General features: G+C 39.9%; 1 protein-coding gene across 1 annotated transcript in view; it reads left to right on the top strand.

The window, feature by feature from the left end:
- Window positions 1-13,641, top strand: part of LOC5571377 — a 76,989-nt gene extending 63,348 nt beyond the window's left edge. Inside the window, exons 3-4 of the mRNA XM_001659609.2 lie at window positions 12,311-12,487; window positions 12,544-13,641. Coding sequence (XP_001659659.2) covers window positions 12,311-12,487; window positions 12,544-13,353 — 987 coding nt within the window. The 3' untranslated portion in view covers window positions 13,354-13,641. The remainder of the gene's footprint in view (window positions 1-12,310; window positions 12,488-12,543) is intronic.
- Window positions 13,642-23,067: the final 9,426 nt, after the last annotated feature.

Genomic DNA, 23,067 nt, shown 5'->3' on the forward strand with positions numbered 1-23,067 from the left:
GAATAAAATAATATGTTAATAAGTCCACAGTTCGGGAAGTCTCTCTTCTGCACTAACTGCAGCCAGTACTTATAGCTCAGAAATACCGTAGGTACGAACAGATAAAAGGTACCAAGTCAAAAGGTAAAATAATTAACATCACTTAAGATAGGTAGACATGACAATTCAAAGTTTCATTAAACAGCATTATCATGACCATTGAGGATTTTGATGAACCATTTTTACAGAAGTCGCGCTAGAATTTTGAGTGTTAAGGTAATATAATGTATTCTTAAAATATTAAAAAACAAAAAACAAAACAACTTGAGCTTCAAACAAAGGGCGCTCAAATGTCGGTTCGCCAAGGGCGCCATGAGACCACGCTACGGCTCTGCCCAGACCTGTTCGAATTCTTTAAAATTTTGCGTATTAATAATTTCAGAATTAAAATCAGTTGAAAGAGCAACGAGTACTCCCCCGCCTGATTTTCTTCCGGACTCTGAAAAATTCCGGTCGCCTCTGAATACGTTGAAGCCGCTTCCAAAGACTTCTTCGCTTTTTACGCTTTCATCCCAGCTTGTTTCAGTTGCCAGAATAACCAAAAAGGATGAGCCTAAAATGTGTTTATAGATTTCCTTCATTTTTGCTGGGCTTTTCATGCGATTGAAATTCTGACAGTATATCAAGATTTCAGCCACACTCTGTTTACATCGCAAAGAAGTTTTTGGAGGCACGTCGTTTGATAAAATTATACTACGTTCTTCCGTGGAAGTGGGCGTCCTTACTTGCGAAAATTTGATGGTCCTGGTGGGGGAGAGAAGAATTTATGCGAATTCTCCCGCAATTGCTGAAGTCGGTTAGTACGCTCGCTCGATAGATACCGACGATACGCCTCCAGATCCGCTGCTGCTTCAGCTGGGCCAACTCCATATTCCTGGTGTACGTCCGCAAAAATTCGTAGAAGATGATCGGGATCCGTTGGCAATCCTTCCGACGCAAGTACCATCTTGATGCTAGTTGGTGTGTTGCCATCGATGCAGATATTTGCAGACTGGTCCTTCATGTATGCCAGGTACAGCCGGACGATCTTCATGATGTTGGGATCACGAAGTCTTGCCTTTAGGAAGCGCCCATCACCTTCCGTAGATTGCTGAGTTAGACGAACGATAGGAGGTCTCATCGGGTCTAATTCGAATTGGCTGTCCGGATTTGGCAGCTGATGTTGTTGTTGCTGCTGCTGTTGGTGATGGTCATGCTGGTTAGCGTTAGCTCCATTTAGAGTGTTGTTACATGTAGGTTGAATTATTTGGTGTTGGTTTGATGGTTGTTGTGGCTGCCGGTTAATGCTCGGTAATGGAGGTGTGGCAGCTTCATTCCAAAATGCTGTATTGTGTGAATGCTGGCTCTGCTTTTCCGCCCGATAAGGGTTTATAGTTTCACCCTTTCTGAAGTTGATTTTCTTTGGGACGGATAGACCGGAAATAGGATGGTCGGTGGTAGATGGTGGACTGGAAAATTTGGCTTTGGCGATCGCCAGTAGTTCTTTGTCTAAAACCAAGCCCTGATTTCGTTCTTGTAGTTTAGGTATAGCTCTACTGTCTACGGTTTGCTCATAACTGACTCGTGAGATCTGTTCTTTTCTTCGTTTTCTCCTTTGTCTGGCTTTTTCGGCAGCTTTTTCCTGAAGCTGTAGATTAGTCTGCTTTAAGTCGTATGCAGACCAATCCTGCCTCCAACACCGTTTGTTTCCTAAGGTACGCCAACCAGATCGAGAGGTGCTAATTTTTAGTTGAGCTGCTGCATTTGAATTGCAAAACTTTGCTCGACGTTCAGCAAATAGAGCAGCGATGGCAGTATTACCATTTTCCAGATGGGGTGGATTTGATTTTTTCAAATGTTTTTGCTGGTGATGTTGATGTGACTGCTCAGACACTTGATTGTTGTCTAAACTTTTTGCTAGTTCCTCTTCCAAACTCGTTTGAGGGCATTGATTTTCAGTTATTTTTGACGTAGAAATAGTTGCGGACACAAATTTTATTTCCTCGAGAATTTCCTGAAGTGAATCTGCACTATTTTTTTAAAAGTGTTTGGTCATTATTCAGGATCGAAAGATTCTCGGTTTTTTCCGTTAGTCGTAGAATGTCTTTGTGGACATTAGTCAGCCGTTTGTCCAAAAGCTCGTCGATTTTTTGCGACATCACCAAGTTGGACTCATTAACTATGGAGTGCATGCGTGAGTCACACAAATTTACGTGCTGACTGACTGTGCTTGTAATTTGACCGTTATTATTGTTTACTGTTTCTTTCAGGTCATTTAGCAACAGCTCAATGCTGTCGAAAAGTTCCGACATTGAGTAACTTTTTTTTTATGTCAGCGACCACTCGTTGGTTTACATCTGTTTGGGAGCGGATTGCTTCCAGAAGTTGTTCCTGTTGGTGAAGTAGTTTCCTCACGTCAGCTTCCTTCCGTAAGATGTCCTGGCAGTCAGCACACATAGGCACCATAAATGCGGTGATAATGCACCATAAATGCGCTGATAATGTTTAACATCGGAGAAACCACGAGATTTGCTCTAAAATGTTCTCTGCAAACAGGATTTAACTTAAGTTCATGAAGATGTATCAGTATTTTTTTCAAACAAACTATTGAGCAATTCTCGCTGAAACCTTGAAACACACAGCAAACTTAGTGCCACGTATAGACAAAAGATATGGCTTTCATTTGATGTTGAAAAAAAGTTGTTGGCCATTTTGAATTTGGCCGCCATCTTGAATTTTGTTTGAAAAATCCTTTTTATCACCATTAGCGCATCGCTTGTTTTGAGTTCTGAGATCATTATAAGAAAGCTGAGGAAAAATTGGGTAAGATAGGCTACAAAAACTAGGTTAGCAATGGTATTTATCCTATTAAAAAATCTGGCGGCCATATTGGATTTTGACGCCATCTTGGTTTTAAGTAGTAGAATGAGCTTTCACCTTGTAAGCACTCAACATGTGGAATTTTAATGCTACCGTTACAATTAATCTTCTTCTTGTTCTTCTTTTTCCTGGCGTTACGTCCCTCCTGGAACAGAACCATCCCCTCAGCTTTAAAAACAAATTATCAAATATCATTTCTTAACGCTTATTTGCTACCTGAAAGATTTTTCTGCATATCTACGAGTTGAAAAAAACATTATTTCTTTCTTATACTTGGTCTGAAACCATTGATAGAAATGACCAATCAGTTGAACAGCTGAGATAAGAGAAGAAAGAAAGAATCTGATTTTTTTTAACGTAGGCCTCATAATTCAACATGATGCGCGCTGAGGTGGTAAAAAATATTCAACTTCTAAAAACCAAGATGGCCGCTAGATTTTCCAACCTCAAAATGATATACCTGCGTTTCGGAATAACGTCCACATTAGAACAAAGGCTGCTTCTCATCTCATCAATTTCACTATTTTTCACATGTATATTGGGCGATAGTAAAATAGATACCTTATGGCTCGCAAAATCAAGGATTTTTTTTTGTTCAAAAACTTAAGATTTCCATGAGTAGTGAAGGATCCTTCGGTAGTGTCACTTGTCCCTGCGGGGGTGGGCAGAAGAAGCAGGATCAATCGTGTTACGCGTCTTTGTTTGGGCAAGCTTAGTCTTGAAGAGACGAGCATCGCTGATTTTAGTGTTTTATTTCTATTGTACTAATAACAAGTTCTCTTTCAGAAGTGATGAAGTAAATCCAATATCAAAACAAATTATTATTTCCATTACCAAAAGTGCTGCCATCATCGTGATCGTGTCAGACTCCATGTCCTCTTAGATAACAACATCAATGTTTCTTTTTTTTAGGGGCGATCCATTAATTACGTAAGACAATTTTGGCGGTTTTTAGACTCCCCCTCCCCCCATAGTAAGATTTTTTGTATGAAAATTGAAAATAATTTGTATGGCGCGTAAGAAATCTCAAACACCTCCTCCCCCCATAAGCCCTTACCTAATTAATGGACGACCCCTTAGCCTGCTGTAGGTATTTCAAATGAAGTATCGCCGATGTTCTGTCCATCAGCTCGCGATCTAAATTCTATGATCCAAGTTAACCTCCAGCGGTGTTCTGCGCCAGATTTGGTTTAGCACTTAATTACGGTCGACTTCACTCAACGTCAATTCAAATTATGCGCAACCACGGTGGAGAAATAAAAGCCCTCTAACCAATCAATGTCGGCAAGTGCATGTACAGGCTAGGTTTGGGTACATACCTGCCCTGTTCGCCGTGCCTCCATAAGACAAGAAGGATTACGTTGAACCCGGGTGGCCATATTGAACATTGAGGTCTGTCCACTACTAGATGCACGCACTCAGAAGAAGGCGGAATGCTCTTGCACCTGATCGACTGACCTAGTGCCCAGACCAAGTATGCTCAAACGATACCATTTTTTTTATTAACATCGAGTTTAGCATATTCATACCATTAAAAAAATTATCATAAATTTCTTATTAAGCACGTACCGCCTTCGGGCCAGAATAATCAAAGTGAGAGCCATAAGATACACCAGATCTCTTGCTAAGGCAATTGAAATAAGCGACAAAAATTAGATAGTATACGGTTAGTGTATGCAGGAACCAACAATAATTGGGCTCAACAAAGTTGCAGGCAGAAAACCGGACGGAAAATTTTGATTTTCATGGGTTTTAATTTGCCGCTGATACCCTAGCAGATACCTAGATTGACAGTACCCTTTGGAGCTGGTAGGGTAGGCGCACTCTGAATGATAAGACTTAGTAAAACTGTGAAACGCACCGGCAGCGCTGGCGGCTTGTAATGAATGTGTGTCGATTGTCAATCATTCAACCGATGTCAGCGTTTTCGAGGTGCTATAAATCATGTTGAGACAGCTGGATCGTGCGAAGTTTGCTCTTGACAACAATATGTTCTAAATGATATATTCTTCGTTAAGGTAATTATTTCTAAGAAGTATTTTGTTATTGGTTCTGGAACGGCTTTAACGGAGTAAGATTTTTATGGTTTTATGAGATCAATTTCGTAATACTAAACACTTCTTATACAGTGCGAACAAACGCATAATATAATAAAACGCTTATCTTCTTCTTCTTCTTCTTCTTTCTGGCGTTACGTCCTCACTGCGACAGAGCCTGCTTCTCAGCTTAGTGTTCTTATGAGCACTTCCACAGTTATTAACTGAGAGCTTACTATGCCAATGACCATTTTTGCATGTGTATATCGTGTGGCAGATACGATTATACTCTATGCCCTGGGAAGTCGAGAAAATTTCCAACTCGAAAATATCCTCGACCGGTGGGATTCGAACCCACGACCCTCAGCTTGGTCTTGCTGAATAGCTTCGCGTTTACCGCTACGGCTATCTGGGCCCCGCTTATCTATAAATTGTAAAACGTGTATTTCACGAATATTCCATAAAACTGCTGAATAGCGAGATTGAATCAAATACAATTATTTCCTATGGTGAATAAAAATAGTGTTATATGTATGAAATCATATGTTGAGGAAGGGATGTTGAAAAAAAAAACAAAAAGCTGTATTCAGCGCATGAAACTGTCAGATGAGGTTATTTTTTAATCCGGGGGCTACTTTGGACACTCACGTTTTGCACGGTGTCTTTTCAATGTAACTTTATAACAAAAAAATCGGCATGTCCCAAATTTCGACAGTTGAAGGCCAAGACTTTTCTCTTTCATTTGCTGCTAAAATCCGGCCTAGTGTTTTTTTTTAATGTTGTTACCTAGGAGCTGTATTCTATTCTTGGCACTTTTAATTCACTTCGGCAGTGGGGATTTTTGAAAGATACAAAGCTCATACTTGGCCACAATATGCTTCATACTAAAGCGCTTCTTATTGCAAATTTCAGAAAATTTGGCCGAGAAAAACCCCTCATGCCAAAGTGATTCATGGAAGTATCCAAGTAGCTCTGCACCCTATATGAAAAAAAAAACTTTATAAGGAATGCTGACCCAGCTGACAGCAGACCCGCCTCTTTCGGGACAAAAAAAGCCGCATAGAGGAGACGGAGTGCGAGAAGATGGAACAGCTGTGTCGGTCTCAAGAAACACTATCAGAAGCTCAACGCATCCTGCAACGGTTTTGTGCCGCGAGTCAGGATGTGCTAGGATAAGGATGGGTGCATTTTGATGGACGAGCGTGAGGTGATCGAAAGGTGGAAGCAGCACTTTGACGGACACCTGAATGGCGTTGAGAGCACAGGCAATGAAGGTGATTATAAAATGAAGCCAAACTTGAATTTTCAAGTGCACAAATCTGGAGAATCTTAAGACAGTTCGCGTTGAAAATCGATCAAATTGCTTACTTGCTAGTGGTGACCAATCGGATACATTTTCAACGCGGAGCGCTGCTTAGTTCTCAAGACTTGTGCTCTTGAAAATTCGAGGTGTGGCTTTGTTCTATAATCATCTGAAAGACGGGACAACGGAGGCAATGCCTTCGTCAGTACTGTGGGTGATAGAAACCAACCAGCCCCCATTTTGAGGGAGGTTAAGGATGCCATTCACCAGTCCCAGAACAATAAAGCTGCTGATAAGGCTAGTATCGGAGCTGAGCTCATAAAGATGGGCCCGGAGAGGCTGGCCATCTGTCTGCACCGGCTGATAGGCACAATCTGGAAAACAGCTACCGGAGGAGTGGAAGGAAGGGGTAATATGCCCCATCTACAAGAAAGGCGGCAAGCTAAATTGTGTGAACTTTCGGGCGATTACCATTCTAAATGTGGCCTACAAAGTATTATCTCAGATCATCTCAAGCCGACTTCGTTGACGGCCGATCGACAATGGACCAGATCTCAACTATACGACAAATCCTCCAAAAAAGTCGTAAATACCAGGTTCCAATGCTTAACCTTAAAAAAAAAAACGATTTCAAGGCAGCATACTATAATAGGGATCGCGTAGAGCTATGGAAAATCATGGAAGAAAACAGCTTTCCCGGGAAGCTCACGAGACTGATAAGAGCCACGATGGAGGGTGTGCAAAATTGTGTGAAGGTTTCAGTAGAACAGTCCAGTTCGTTTGGATTCCGCCGGGGACTACGACAAGGTGATGGTGACTTTCGAGCCTGTTATTCAATATTGCGCTAGAAGGTGTTATGTGGAGAGCCGGGCTTAGCAACCGGGGTACAATTTTCACGAAATCCAGTCAATTTGTTTGCTTCGCGGATGATATGAGTTCGTTTACCTTGAATCCTTGCTGACGGCTGACAATAACGTTAACCGTGGAATACGGAGGCGCATCATCAGTGGAAGTTGGACCCACTATGGCCTCCATAAGAAGCTGCGGTCAAAAAAGATTCACACTCGCGCCAAATGAACCATGTACAAAACGCTCATAAGACCGGTAGTCCTCTACGGGCATGAAACGTAGACGATGTTCGAGGAGGACTTGCAAGCACTTGGAGTCTTCGAATGACGGGTGCTTAGGACGATCTTTGGCGGTGTGCAGGAAAACGGTGTGTGGCGGCGTAGGATGAACCACGTGCTCGCACAACTCTACGGCGAACCCTGTATCCTGGAAGGTAACAATGGACAGGGCATGTTGCAAGAATGCCGGACAGCAAACTTTGGGGTTCGCTTCGGATCCGGTTGGTATAAGAAGGCGTGGAGCACATCGAGCTAGGTGGGTGGATCAAGTGCGCATCTATTTGACGAGCGTGGGGCTGAACCGAGGATGGAGAAATGCGGTCACGAGCCGAGTATTGTGGCGTGAAATTGTTGATTCAGTGTTATCTATTTATCATCATTGTTTGGCTTTACATCAATTATCTTGATAAAGCCTCGCCAACAATATTTCGCCAACTCACTCGGTTCATGGCCGCTTCTCTCCATCCTCGACTGTGACCCACGCTCTCCAGGTCCTGGTGGACCTGGTCAATCCACCTAGCTCGCTGCGCCCCACGCCTTCTTGTTCCGACCGGATTCGTAGCGACCACCATCTTTACAGGGTTGTTGTCCGGCATTCTTGCAACATGCCCTGTCCAGCGTATCCTTCCAGCTTTAGCTACCTTCACGATACTGGGTTCGCCGTAGAGTTGAGCGAGCTCTTGGTTCATCATTCACCGCCACACGCCGTTCTCCTGCACGCCGCCGCGTTCGAAAACCCCAAGAGCTTGCAAGTCCTCCTTGAGCATAGTCCACGCCTCATGCCTGTAGAGGACTACCGTTCTTATGAGCGTTTTGTACATCGTGCATTTGGTGCGGGGGTGAATCTTTCTTGACCGCAGTTTCTTCTGGAGTCCATAGTAGGCCCGACTTCCGCTGATGATGCGCCTTCGTATTTCCCGACTAACATTGTTGTCAGCCGTCAACAAAGATCCGAGGTAGACGAACTCGTCGACCACCTTGAAGGTATCCCCGCCTATCGTAACACTGCTTCCTAGGCGGGCCCTGTCGCGCTCAGTTTCGCCAACCAGCATGTACTTTGTTTTCGACGCATTCACCATTAGCCCGACTCTTGTTGCTTCGCGTTTTAGGCGGGTGAACAAATCTGCCACCGATTCAAATTTTCTCCTAATAATATCCATGTCGTCCGCGAAGCAAACAAATTGTCCGGATCTCGTGAAAATCCTGCCTCGACTGTTAAGTCCGGCTCTCCGCATGACACCTTCAAGCGCAATATTGAACAACAGGCACGAAAGTCCGTCGCCCTGTCGTAGTCCCCGCCGAGACTCGAACGAACTGGACTGTTCGCACGAGATCTTCACGCAGTTTTGCACACCGTCCATCGTTGCTCTGATCAATCTTGTGAGCTTCACGGGAAAGCTGTACTCGTCCATAATTTTCCATAGCTCTACGCGGTCGATACTATCGTATGCCGCCTTGAAATCGATGAACAAATGGTGCGTAGGGACCTGGTACTCACGGCAATTCTGGAGGATTTGCCGCACAGAAAAGATCTGGTCCGTTGTCGAGCGGCCGTCGATGAAACCTGCTTGATAACTTCCCACAAAATCGTGATAGACGACGGAAGAGAATCTGGGATAGCACTTTGTAGGCGGCGTTTAGGATGGTGATTGCACGATAATTTTCACACTCCAGTTTGTCGCCCTTTTTGTAGATAGGGCAAATAACGCCTTGCTTCCACTCCTCCGGTAGCTGTTCCGTTTCCCAGATTCTGACTATCAGCCGATGCAGACAAGCGGCCAACCTGTCCGGGCCCATCTTGATGAGTTCGGCTCCGATACCATCCTTGCCAGCGGCCGGTTATCTGTTTATAAGGACCAGGGACGAAAATACTCAATCTACTCTCGCCTACATTGATACTTTCTGGGTAGCATCTTCGTTGATTTTTATTTGATTTTATCCTCACCTTGACAACACAACAAAGATTGGAAAAGCGCTTGCGCAAGATTGTCAGTTTCCTTTTAACCTGCTGCTACTCAACCGCTTTTTGATAATCGGAAACAAAAAATGATATTCATTCTAACTAGCTTGACTTTTTAACATTCCGCTTCGGGAAGTTGTAATTTTTGCACGAGACACACTAAAGACGCGTCAATATAATCCATTCCGTGCATCGGATCCTTCATTACCCGTATAGCATCATATTTTTTAATTAATTTGAACCTCATTGATAATCAATTTTCTAAAACTGATACTCTTTTGCTTCTGATAATCAAAAACACCAACGACATACGGGCATCGTTGTTTGTTTTGCCTATCTACTTTTGTGCCATCTTCATTGGTACAATCATATTGGTAGTGGTGCGGTTACTTTGATGGTGGCATAAATCCAGTGAATTGAGTATAGTAAGCATGATTTTTTTCGTCCCTGATAAGGACTGTTCATTTTATAAAGTGGACACTTTGTGTTTTGCTATATCTTTTTTATTTATTGATAAAATCGTAATCGGTTTTCTGTGCATCGTTCAACTATTATTCTACAATACTATTAAAATATAAGATCTTAGAAAATGCTTTTGGTTGAAGAGCCAAATAATTTTTCCAAAAACTCCTAAGAAAAGCTGTTCGTCAAAGTTTAACATTATTTATCGCAAAACAAAAATCCTAATTTTTATGAACATATTGTATGTTTGTATCCTTTACTATTCTACAAAAGGTATAGCTTTAAAAAAAATCAACTATATTCCACCATTCTCTGACATTAGGTAACTTTAGTGATGCACCCATTTATGGCCAAATTTGCTGATACACCATCCTTTCACTCCCAGCAAAAGAGGAAAGTAAAAAGCGTGTTCAAAACTGGTCTGGTTTACTAAATAAACTATATTTGTGCAAACGAGAGCCAAATCGTGCGTTTAAACCACAGTCCTAAGCACAAAGTTTACTGTTTATGGTAGTTTTACTAAAAAGTCTCATACTTTTAAAATCGTGTACGCATATTTATCGATCTGCAGCAAATTGTAAATGGTTTTCTCCGAAAATTTCAATTGGTAATCTCAGAATAACATATTACAAAAATAATAGGTGCAAAATTAAGTCGATTTTATTACAGCAGTGTTGCCAATTTTGATGATTGTCAATGTACTTTGAAAGGTCTTCTAAGAATAAAGCAATTGTGTATCTATTGTGCTTTAAATGTCACCTGGGGACTTAATAAGTAACTCTATGAAGGCGTAAGTCATTTTTCATATTAATACTATATTAGGACTTCCGTCAGGACATACTTTTAACCAAAATAATTCTACTCATACCGATCCCCTTCAATTTTAAAATGGTTTTCTCTAAAAATATAGGGGAAAATGATGTTATTATATCTGTAAAATTGTTGTTCCAAAAATAACTCGATTTTTTCCATCAGGCTTCTAGTTGATGATACTTTCGAAGAACAAGCCCTTTTTGAAAATAAAAAATATAAATTGTCAAATTTTCCAGCCAATTTCTAACAATCATTGATTTTGATAACCTCCAAAAACCGACCGTTCTAATCGTTGTTCCATATTGAAATTTAATTAATTTTGGATAATTTCTATTATCACAACATTGTACAATACTAGTCAAACGATGTGCAGAAAACCGATTGAAATTTCATTGATAAATTAAAAAGATACAGCATGCACAAGGTGTCCACTTTATAAAATGAACAGTCCTTATGTTAACTAAATAAATTAAATTAAATACAAATATTTAACCCCCTTCCCCCCTTTTTGGGACGAATGGAATTGAGATGCAGGCCTGCCTCCGTTCAGGACCTCGTAACCGTTATTTAGAACGGTCACAAACGGCCAGTCCAGGTGGCTTCCGAGCTTAATAGCAAAGAAGGCTTTAGGACATTTCGTCGAATGACATTTGGTCGAATGACGTTTGGTCGAATGACATTTAGTCGAAAGTACATTTGGCAGCAAAGAACTTGCCCTCGTCCGTCATTCGACGGATCCCTCAGACCTTCGGCCTTAATCACTTTTCTCGGCACGGTCATTCCATTCTCGTCCTGAGCCAAGTCAAATCCGACAATGAAGGAAGACGCCAGTTCACCGAAACCATTCCAGAAATGCCCGCTGGAAACAGCCAATTCGCAATTATCAACCCTAAGTAGCCGCGCTGCAAGTTTCTGGCCACATGATAGTGCAGGAGCAGCCGTGTGGGCCAATTCAATTAAAGGGAAAATGGCAACTGCAGCAGTGAGTACAGAAATTCCCAAAGTTTCGCTTACACGCCCCACGAAATGTTTAGCCCACACCTATTTACACGCCACACAAAGGCCATTTTTATTCTTTATTAACGAGATTTTGAGCTCTTGGTTTGCTCATCTCGGGATCAATGGCTTTACTTTCCTTTCAAAGGAAGTCGTCAATATAACCTGTTTTTGTCATAAGTCATCTCGGGAGTGGGAATCGATCCCAGGTCCTCGGTGTAAGAGGCGTGTGCTCTAACCACTACAACAAGTCCGTCTCCAATAAAAAGTTTAATAATGTGAATTTTCTTATAATTTCATACTTTGTTCGCGAAGCCACTCCGATTACCCAGTAACATGCCGACCCTGCGACACAGTTCAGAAATCTCATGCTGCTGAACTAGTTTTCCTGGAGTGGTTGGAAGCCAGTGTAGCTCTCCAAGCAGTTTATACGTTAGTTCGGGGGAGTTATGGTCTTCAGACAAAGACTTACAGACTGAACGATCACAAAATAAGACAACGGACAACAGAGAACACCCAGTAGCCTAAGTCAAGATATTTTTTTTTTGACGAAGAGTTTCCTTCGACCGAACCCATGCTTCGTTGCACTAAAATACTTGTTGGTTATCAGAGGATAAATTGACGTTGTAATAACTGGAGACGTTGTAATAAAAATAAGAAAAAAATATTTTTCATCGAAATACCTACAATAATTATTTTCCATTCTTCATTACAGGCACATCCTTCATATTCCTTCAGCTATGGTGTCAAAGATCTGCACAGTGGTGACGTTAAATCCCAGTGGGAAACTCGTGATGACGGCATCGTTAAAGGCCACTACAGTGTGGTAGAACCGGATGGATCAATCCGCGAGGTGGACTACACAGCCGATTCTAAAACGGGATTCAATGCGGTAAGTCAAATTACCATTTAGATACGCAATAATTGCAATATTCTTTTTTCACATAGGTGGTGAAAACTCATGGCCCTAATGCGCATCCCGTCGTTGACGAGCACGAACACTATCGTTACGATGAAAATCATTCGCAGTCAAAAATCAATCACTACAGCAAAAATCAGGACCATATCATTCTTAGTTCAGATGTGCCGCAACACGAACAAGATATTGCAGAGCTGAGCGAGAAGAAGCGACCAACGCCGGCGTTGCTTGAACTGAAACCTCACGTAAACTTTGCTCATGAACACAAAGGATATCGCCCATCCTATGGTGGTGGAAAGGAAGATTTTTTCTCCAAAGAGTTTGATTTCACTAAAGACAGCTTCAAACCAACTATTCGGATCGAAGAAGTTAAGGCACCTGATCTATCAAAGCTAAAACCAGTTTCACCATTGGTTGATTTTTCCAATCTGGGTGAGAAAGAACTGGGTCCATATTACAAGAAAGACGTGATCTATCAACCATTCGCCCAATACAATAATCAAGTAGCACATCCCGTGACATTACAGAAAGCCAAACTAGGTGGCATACGCCAATCGAGTAGTCCTAAGAAAAATCTTCTGAAGCCGTACACTACACCGGGTCTCAAACATTTTACGACCCCGAAAGTCTATCAGTTCAAGGCACGGGGAGGTCCTCCACGACCGGACTATTCCAGCTATTTCCAACCTCCAACACCTGTCCGACAGGCACGAACCGGCCCGGTGCTTTTTTCCAGTTCACCAGATGTGCAGATGGCTGCGTCACAGAAAATTATCCAATCGATGATGAACCAACAACAGCAGAGGAGGGTTCCCGTTTACGCCAGGAATTACTCCTAAGTGCATTCCTAATTATGTTCCAGTTATTTTTCCTCTCTAGTGCAATACGAATCGAGTTGATAGTAATAGGAAACAGCTCTGTCAAAATAGGTTGTCCATTGCCTGTGTAATAGAGCTGTCATTCTGTTTAGCGTTCAATCTATTTATTAATCTTCAACTATATTCTTAATGTGATAAATTAAGTAAGTATTCCCTATATCTTTAGAAACTGTATGTAGCCAAATTGCATTTGAATAATAAAGTTCTACTAACGGTTTACAAAATAAATTCTATAAAAAATAAATGATGCAGACTAGAATTCAAAATTCCTTAAATTTGATGACGAAACCCAAAATTCTTCAATTTGATTATCGTTTAATCGTTAAATCATTATCTTATCCCGTAATTTGATTTTTTTTATTATGTTTATTAACGAGATTTTCAGCCCAGGGCTAGTTCATGTCGGGATCAACGGCTTTACTTCCCTTCCGAAGGAAGTCGTCACTATAACTTTATAAACATCGAAAATATTTCACCATTTATTTTTGATTTGCGTCTAACAGAACGTTGATCGGGCGAACATTCCTCCAGGAATAAATACGAACATTTTGAAAGTTCAATGTCAACTCAACTGAACACTAATAAAAGTTCACCGGGAGAACAACCTGTCTCGAAGCCAAAGAATGTGACTCATTGAGGTACCCAAAATGTCCACGTTCCGATCGACTCAGACAGCCTATGCGCACTCCAAGTCTTAGAATGCACAACGGCCAGTAATGACCTCTGAATTCCGCCACTGCCAGTACTGATTAGTGTCGAATTTAATCGACGCGCGTGTCGCTCAATGAAGCATATACCACCCGCGAAATCACGACCACCGTCGATCACTAAAGAGCCATCAATCAAAACCCATTGCTCCCTCCCGCCTTTCAATTTGTGTAGCCAAAGAGTTTGTTTCCTCAGCCCGGCGGCAGTTGCTCCCTGTTCCGAAACCATCCTGCTGGCCGGGACACACCCGTGCAAAAGTTTGGGATCACTCCTTAGAAAAACAAACAAAAGTGTTTTGTCTACATCTCTATGATTGCAACTCTAGTTGAAATTCTTTATGGCTTATTTAAAAGGCAATAAGCTAATCTTAATTCGTAGACATTTGAACAAAAAAACTAAATCTTGTTCTCTTAATTTTATACTAGAATGAAGTTGTGGATTTTGTGGCTACTAAGAAAAGTATCTCGCATGCACTTCAATGTTTATTGGTATATAACTAGAATGTCGAAAGCCTTTTCAATTCAATCTACTCGTATTTTCAGGAATTTTGGTTTTTCCACAAAAACTTCAATTTTTTGATACGGTGTCTAAAACATTGAAAATAGGGGTGAGATTGGGTCAAGAAAGAACGATATAGTGAATGAAATCACAAGTCTACATTTTTGATGTTTTACGGCGCCGTGTGTACTTTTTCCTCATTAAGATGTGTTTATTATTTCTATATACAGCATAACATCGAACAAGTCTACTTGTGGATTCCAAGCATTGAATAGCAATTCAGCAACTGTTTTTCGTGTAAAGCAACATCGTAAAATCAGCAAATAGATTTTTCAAATTCAATTAATTATTAGTATTTTTAGTTTAGAGAAACATCTCGCGGAAGTTAAAGAGAGTTGTTGGATCTCGGAAATACCGAGATTACACTGTTCGACAAAATAAAACTTTTGGATGAATCAGCGACGCGTCTATATGGGTCTTGAAGTGCAAGAAAAGTGTAGAAAGAACGGCCATTTTCAAATGATTTGCAGCACTCTTGGATTGTTTTTTGACAGAGTTTGAAAATTTGGCATTTTTAATCACAAAAAGTGTAATAAACAACACGTCAATATCTTTTGAAATTCAATTATTCAACCATTGGATTAGTCAAATCAATATTTTTTATCACTAGATGACTTCAGGGAAACGTGCACCGTTTCAGAAGAATATTGGGATCATTTTTATAGATAAATTTGCAATGTTAACGATCATTAAAAAAGCATATGACGATGCGCACCATATAAATACTATTTTGACGTAGAACTACGTCTTTCTTCTCTATACAGGAGTGAAATTGGAATTTCAAACCCAAGAGCGTTACGTTGGCATGAAATATTTTAAACGTTTATAACTTTTCGCTGGATTAACGAAATGTCTTGATAAGTACCTCAATCGAAAGACAGGACATCAAGGGTTCATGTGGTTCACTTACTGAATCCCAAATACAGTTGTGTTCAGAATAATAGTAGTGAAAGCCGATTTTCATACAAAATGTTCAATTTTGGCATGTTGTTACTTGGTTTCCAAATGAGCAATCGACATGAAATTTTGGTAGTGAACTACAAATATAGGGTAGGTGTACCAGTTATGGCCATAGTGGTTCCCTATTTCGCCATGAGTGATAATTTGAATGTCTCAACATTTTTAAAAGTTTTTTTGTGTTTTAGCAGTAAAATTAACGATATATCTTGATGTTAAAACATTCAAAAAGATTAAAAATGTGAAAGTTATCCGAATTTCGCATATGGCCAAATAGGGAACCACTATGTCCACAACTGGTACACTTTCCCTACTCAATTTCTTTATCACAAGATTTGAAAATTTTCACACTACCGTCTAAAATCTTAAGCACCAGGTGAAATCGCTCAAAATAATAGTAGTTTAAATAATTTTAATATCTGCTGTATATTGAGTTTTTGAATTTTTCTTTATTCATCGTTTCTACCATTTCCACCCAAGCTATAAATGTATAAACAAGCCATTTTTTATAAAATTGTTGCTGAACAAAAATTTTCAGCTTGAGCTTGAGCTTGATTGGCCGCCCGTGGATGCACTCCAGTATCGCCAGATCAGCTGCACTTACACAAGGAACCAACCGAATGACTGCTTGGGACTAACAGGCATCCTCAGTGTATAAGTGCTGGTGATCTTCTATTTTTAGGCAACAATGGCACCTGCCACGTCAGAATGCAGACCAATGAGGGGAAGGGGGAGGAATTGATGATGCATTGAACTGACTCCCACGTAGACCGTATATTCCACTGCATCCACGTCAGTTCATGCGGGAGTGTATGGATTGGGGGAAAGGCATGGCAGAGAGGTTTGCTTTTGTGGTTAGCAGACTGCCTATGTATCAGGCGTAAGAAAGGTGTGCGCGTGGAAGTAGGAAGCGTTAGGGAAACGGTTTCATGTCCGTCTCTGGTTCTAGCGTTTGCTATGAACAAATAGTTTGAGTGTGATATATTTAGAATGGAAGATAGAAGCAAGTGAGAGATATACAACTAGAAAGTACGAGGAAAGGGACGGGCCTGGGATTGAACCCATGACCTTCTGCATATGAAGCAGAAGTGGTAGCCATCAGACCACCAACCCCGTCACTGTTGCTGAACAAAAATTTTCAAAAGAAAAACTACTATTATTTTGAGCGATATCACCTAGTGCTTTACTTTTTAGCCGATAGTGTGAAAATTTTCAAATCTTGTGATAATAAAATTCAGTACCGTAAAATGGGGTGTTAAGGGATGAAAAAATAAGTTCTGCCTAAATTTCGAGCAACTTCTACTATGTCAATAATTGAACTAAACACAGTCCTACCATTCTCCCGGCGTGTATATCAAAAGCAAATTACAATGAAGATGATCCTATGGCAGATTTCTGAGATAATCATAAAAATGTGTGATATTTGACGAAAATGCAAAATGGGGTGTTAAGGAATTTGAGCTTCGTTAGTAAAACTATATTTTGCCATCAGCGAAAAAAAAATGTTTGGTCAATATCGTTGATGTGTTCAATCTAAAGATGATATTACTTCAATATAATTCAAGTTGGAACTCCTGCAAACGTTAACCGTTTTATTTTACCTGCTAAATCTCTCATATATATTGATTCTATTTTCAACCAAGCAATAAGTGCATCGCACAATTGTCTGGTGATTTCCAGTGACTTACGAAGTAGATTCCTTAACTTTCCATGCAGGTTAACTTCACGGAACAACCCAAAGCTATTTTGAAATACATAACGGCATAAATCAAATGAGTTTAGTAACATGGAAAAGTTAGAATAGATAATCCCTTAACACCCTACTTATTTTCAAAACGAGACTTTTTTCTTAAAAGTTTCTCAAAATCGAAACCCAGATATAATTTTAAGAAGTTTTTGTCTGCACTATGATCTCAATTAAATTTACTTTTCTAATACGTTACTCACGAATTTTTCTCAAATATATTTCATGGTTCATCTTCAAGAATGTATTTAGCCCATAAAATTCCAACAAAAATCCAAGTTGGAAACCAAGTTACAGCATGCCAAAGTTGAGCATTTTGTATGAAAATTGGCTTTCACTACTATTATTCTGAACACAACTGTACCTGTCCAAATAGTTTAAAAACTGTTTTAAAAGAGAACGTTGATTTCAAGCAAATCTATAAATAGGGGTGCTAGAGAAAAGTTGACGTCATTTACTTTTCACTACCCGATTGGCTCGCATCTCAGCAACCGATCGGCTTGCTCTGACCGGGCGTGCTTCTCAGGCACAGACATCGATAGCGAAGGACCCCTCAGTTTGTCTTGCTTCGCTCAAATCAAACTGATTATCGACCGACCGAAAGAAGATGCCGTCCGAAGCCAAAGCCATCAACGCTGCCGCCGCCAAGAAGAAGAAGAAGAGGGAGCAGTCCACAAGAAAATAAGATGGTTTTGGCCGCCATCGCAGCCCTACGGAACGAATCCCTGCAGGTGAACGAGATATACATCGGCGGAAACTACGATGTCGGCAAGATTGGCAAGAGTGAAGTGAAATCTCGGGAAACTGGGGCTGTGGCTGGCATTCGAGAAGGAGGAGGAGAAAAAGAAGGCAGTTCCTAAGCAAAACCCCGCCAAGTTTCAAAGACCGGCGCGATGAAGAAGACCCCGAAGAAGCCGCCACCGCAAACTTCTTCGGGCGAGGAGGAATTCAACCTGTGCGCCGTCAAACATGTATCCGTGATACTCGAAATCAACAATTCAATCGGCCCTTTTTAGGGCCAACAAATGTGTACTAAAGAGTTATTTGTGTAATATTTCCTAATGTGTTTACCACATACATACATACAATATCTGATTTATTACGAATAATAGACAATACGGCAATTTAAGGATGGTTCCGAGGACGCTGCTGCAGTGCCGTCGGGATGCAACAACAGCATAATGCTCATCTTGTACATCCCCTACCAAGACATCAATTTCATATGGCCTGTTTCCCAGATCAGAAAGCGAAGAATACGAAAAGAAGGAGCACAATCTGCTATTCTAAGGGTATATAACATATTTTCTTCGTCTTATTCGGCTTCATTCCATTTTCGCTTTCGAGCTGGTAAGAGGTCCGCCGAACCTGGTCAGCTCTTCGCTACCTGTGCCACAGAGCTCTTGATCATCAAGCTGTTGCGAATCCAGTTAGGGGGGCTGGGGGCAAGAAGGACACCTTAAGATATATAGGTTCAAATCATGGTTGATAAGCACAATTTTTGAAGATTATTCCAGTGTAGGGGCAAGCTCCGCTCTTCTTCTAAATGATGTTATCGATAGATTTCAAAAATAGAAGAAACACATGATGATTTGAGATTTTTGAAAATGTCCCTTCTTATGAGCTTTTTAAACGAGGCACGGGGCAAGAGTGCCACTCGTATGGGGCAATAAAACCACCAGAGCAAAATGCCACAAATTTTGTATATTTTTATTTCCCCGCCTAAAGGATAAATTGTAGAGTAAGTAAAGATAAAAACTGAGGGATAAAAGTTGACTTAAAGTTAAAAAGTAATTTTACGAAATTAATTTAGTTTTCATCTTATTTGACTGTAACAATAATAGTAAACATTTTCAGAAACCATTTTGAATGTCCAAGATGATTTATTTTGATTTTATTTAGTAGGAAACATTGATTGAATGCAATATTAAACAAGAAAAATATAAGTTCATTTGATTTTATATGAGAAAATTGCGGTGTCCCTCTTGCCCCATAAGACATACTGTTATTATATATGAAAAATTTAATGTCAAAAGGATTTTTTCGAAAAAAAAAATCCTCACAGTCATATTAAACAATTGAAAATCATCAATACTGTGCGGAAAAATCAATATGTTTTGTATTTATTGGGAGTCAAACCTTGTTTTCCAGTCTTACATTCTTATAATATTTCGCATATTTTGCGTTGGTGAGTTAAAGACATTTTTCTAATTTTTTGTACTAAACATTTTTAACTGTAATATTTACACAACCCTCAATAAGTACTCAATTTATACTTATCGTGCGTTAAACATCAAAAAATTGATTTGAACCACGTGAAATTAGAGGTGGCACTCTTGCCCCGGGTGTCCTTCTTGCCCCATGTCCCCCTAGCAGCGCGGTTTCTGAAATCGGTACGCTAACGAAAGATTTGTACGAGATGACTGAAGAAAATCAGCCAAAGCCGCTCGTAGAAGCGCCCATCGTCATCGCCACTGTAAACCTCATCAGACGAGGAGGATTCCAACATGTGCGTCGTTAAAATGTGTGTCCGTGTTACTCGAATCTCACCGTTCAATCGGCCCTTTTCATGGCCAACAAATGTATACTAAAGAATTAATTGTGTAATATTTCCTTATGTGTATACCACATATTTGCTATAATCTCTTAGTTCTTCTCGTAGCATCATACAATATCTGATTTGTTATGAATAATTGACAATTGCCAATAGGGACCTCCTTATCAGAGTGGTTAGAGTCCGCGGCTACAAAGCAAAGCCATGCTGAAGGTGTCTGAATTCGATTCCTGGTTGGTCCAGGATCTTTTCGTAATTGGAATTTCCTTGACTTCCCTGGGCATAAAGTCTCATCGTACCGTAAATTCGGGTGTAATTGATCAGTAGGGTGAAATTGATCACCGTGTCAAGCGATTTTATTTCTTACTAATAATGCACCAAGCTCATTGCAACCTATAGTAAATGAACGTTGTTTGTCTTAAATAATATCTAATTGTGTATTGTGAAGTTTTTTGTGCCACAGAATGTTTATTTCTATGAAATTAATGTAAAATTCTAGAATCAAGTTTAGTGTGGAATTGATCAACAACTATAAACTTCTAGTTCTAAACAAGGATTTGGCCATGGTGTAAACCTGAAAGTTTGTTAGGATGCTAACAATATATCTCCAAAACAGATTTTACTATCAAAACTCTTACTAATTTGCTCGTTTTGTTGAAAAATTCAATTTTTGGCAACATAGTAGGGAAATCCTTTGGAAATTGCCTACATTTAGGCGTTTTTCGCGGTATTCTTGAAATTTAATTATTGATTATTTCCATAAATATTGTCTTGTTAAGAATTTGGCAAGCAGATTTGGATTCAGGAGGCCCAAATTAAGTATGTAAAGTTGATTTCGAAACTAACAATAATAACGTTGACAAGTGATCAATTTCACCCCGAAATGGGATTCCTCGATTTTTAATTTTAGACCAGATTTTTGGCACTAACATCACATTTGTTAAAAAATTTCGGTGCATGAGCTAATGAGGTTCACCGTCGTACTTGTTTTCCTGCATTTAGTTGTATGATATTGATAACATTTTAGAAATTATACCAAGAAAACAGTGAAAAATGATCAATTTCACCCGAAATTACGGTACCTGCCGCACGATGTACGAATGCGAAAATGGCAACTTTGGCAATAAAAACTCTCAGTAAAAGGGTCATGCACAAATTACGTCACGATCCAAGGGGGAGGGGGTCAAGCCAAGCGTGACAAGCCTTACAAAATTTTCGAAGGACTCATACAAAAAACGTGACAGAGGGGGGGGGGGGGTGGTAGGTGGTCGAAAAAGTCTAAATTTAGGGTGACATAATTTGTGTACCACCCCTTATAACTATGGAAGTGCTTGTAGAACACTAAGCTGAGAAGCAGGCTCTGTCCCAGTGAGGACGTTATGCCAAGAAGAAGAAGAGGAATTGTCAATACGGCAAATTTATATTTACGGCAGCGATGACGATATCGATGTCTGGGGCACTTCTCCTCACTGTTCTTAAATTTACAAACCATTACATTCTGAATTATAACTAAAGGTGCAATTATGACAATTGACTTAAATTCAAATGCAGTAAATCACATGGCGTAGTTAACGTCATGCGGTCGTGTCTTGTACACAACCCCCACTGATTTTTTGAAATATTTTACTTTGAAATCCAAAACTCCGAAAAAACTTCCAAACCAAATGACAGATCTCCCTTGAAACCATAACGTAATTGAATACCGTTTTGATTCATATCACGGACAGCTTCAAATTCCGGACACTCTACTTTGTATGGGAAACATTTCACGCGAAATGTTTCAATTTTTGCTGTTCAAAAGTTCTCAATTTTAAGGCTCGTTTTAATAAACTTTGTCCATAAATATCTTTGAAAGTTTATAATGCCCAACTACCTTAGATGTCTCTTTGGTGGTTTAACGATTTCGATTGATGATTTGACTGTTCCATTAATGATTATCATGAGCTGTCCGGAATTCGATTCAAAGTGTCCGGAATATGATGCAAAAGTGAGGAAGCGTCCGGAATAAGAATCATGAAAAGGCCACACATTTTGATTTATTTAAAATTATTGAAGTTGCGGAAGCGTATTCTTCACCCAACGTTCGAAAGTAAAGGGCTTCCGACGCTCGATAGCGCTAAGGAATCATACATAACGATTTATTTTGTATGCTCTATGCTGGGTTATATTTCCCTGAGTCTTTAAGTGTCCGTAATATGAATCAAAACGGTACTTACAATTGAGTTCTCGCCGAGCGGTATCACGAACACGTGAACAAATTTTCTGGTTGAAAATTCGTGATCAAACGTCAACATCCCACCGCAAAATCGCTAGTGTTTGGAGATGATTTTAACCTCCAAAATGCGAAATCATCACCTCCAAGTTAGCTCGAATACCCTCCGTTATATGAATTATGGTGACGCGTCGATCGTCGCAAGTTTCTCGTTAAACAGTCAATACTGCCGTTTGATTTTGCTAGGAACAGCTGATCTTTGTTTATATTTTCCACCAGCACTCTTTAAGTAGTGTTGGTGACATGTAACCTGTATGTACACGAGCGCAGAAACCACTATCACAGCATTTTACACACTAAAACAGACCTTCTGAGTTCGGTAACTTTTTTTACCGATTTGAAAAAACAAAACACAGATGTATCGGTAAATAACAGCATATTCACCGAAAACTGTACATAAAACACATGTAAACTAGTATTCTATTTTCTTAGCGTGTAGATAAGTAAAATACCATTCTAAAACCATATTCCGTCTATTCACTCATTGTGATGCATTTCAACGTATTAAGCTTCGTCAAGTATAAACGTATTTTATATCAGCAAATGATTTTTTGGAAATTATTCATTCAATGCTTAAAGCTCTAAAATTCTGCACATTTAATACAGTTAGTTATTTTTATTATATTGCTGTAAACAAAAGTTACGAAAAATGAAAGAAAATGATTTTTTTTCAGTTGTAAATTTATTTTTATATTTATCATATGTAAATCTTGTATATAGCTCCCAATAAGTTAACTTTGCTGCCATTGTTAGCTTGGTTGGTCCTTCGAGTGAATTTTTGCGGTTTCTGTCTCCCATGTCACCGATATTTCTTGCTGCCGTTCCATGAAAACCGTTGAAAACATTTTAATATCTTGATAAGCAGATTCCATAAGAGATCTTTTA

This window comes from Aedes aegypti, chromosome 2, assembly GCF_002204515.2.
Source record: "Aedes aegypti strain LVP_AGWG chromosome 2, AaegL5.0 Primary Assembly, whole genome shotgun sequence".
NCBI classification, from domain to species: Eukaryota; Metazoa; Arthropoda; class Insecta; order Diptera; family Culicidae; genus Aedes; species Aedes aegypti.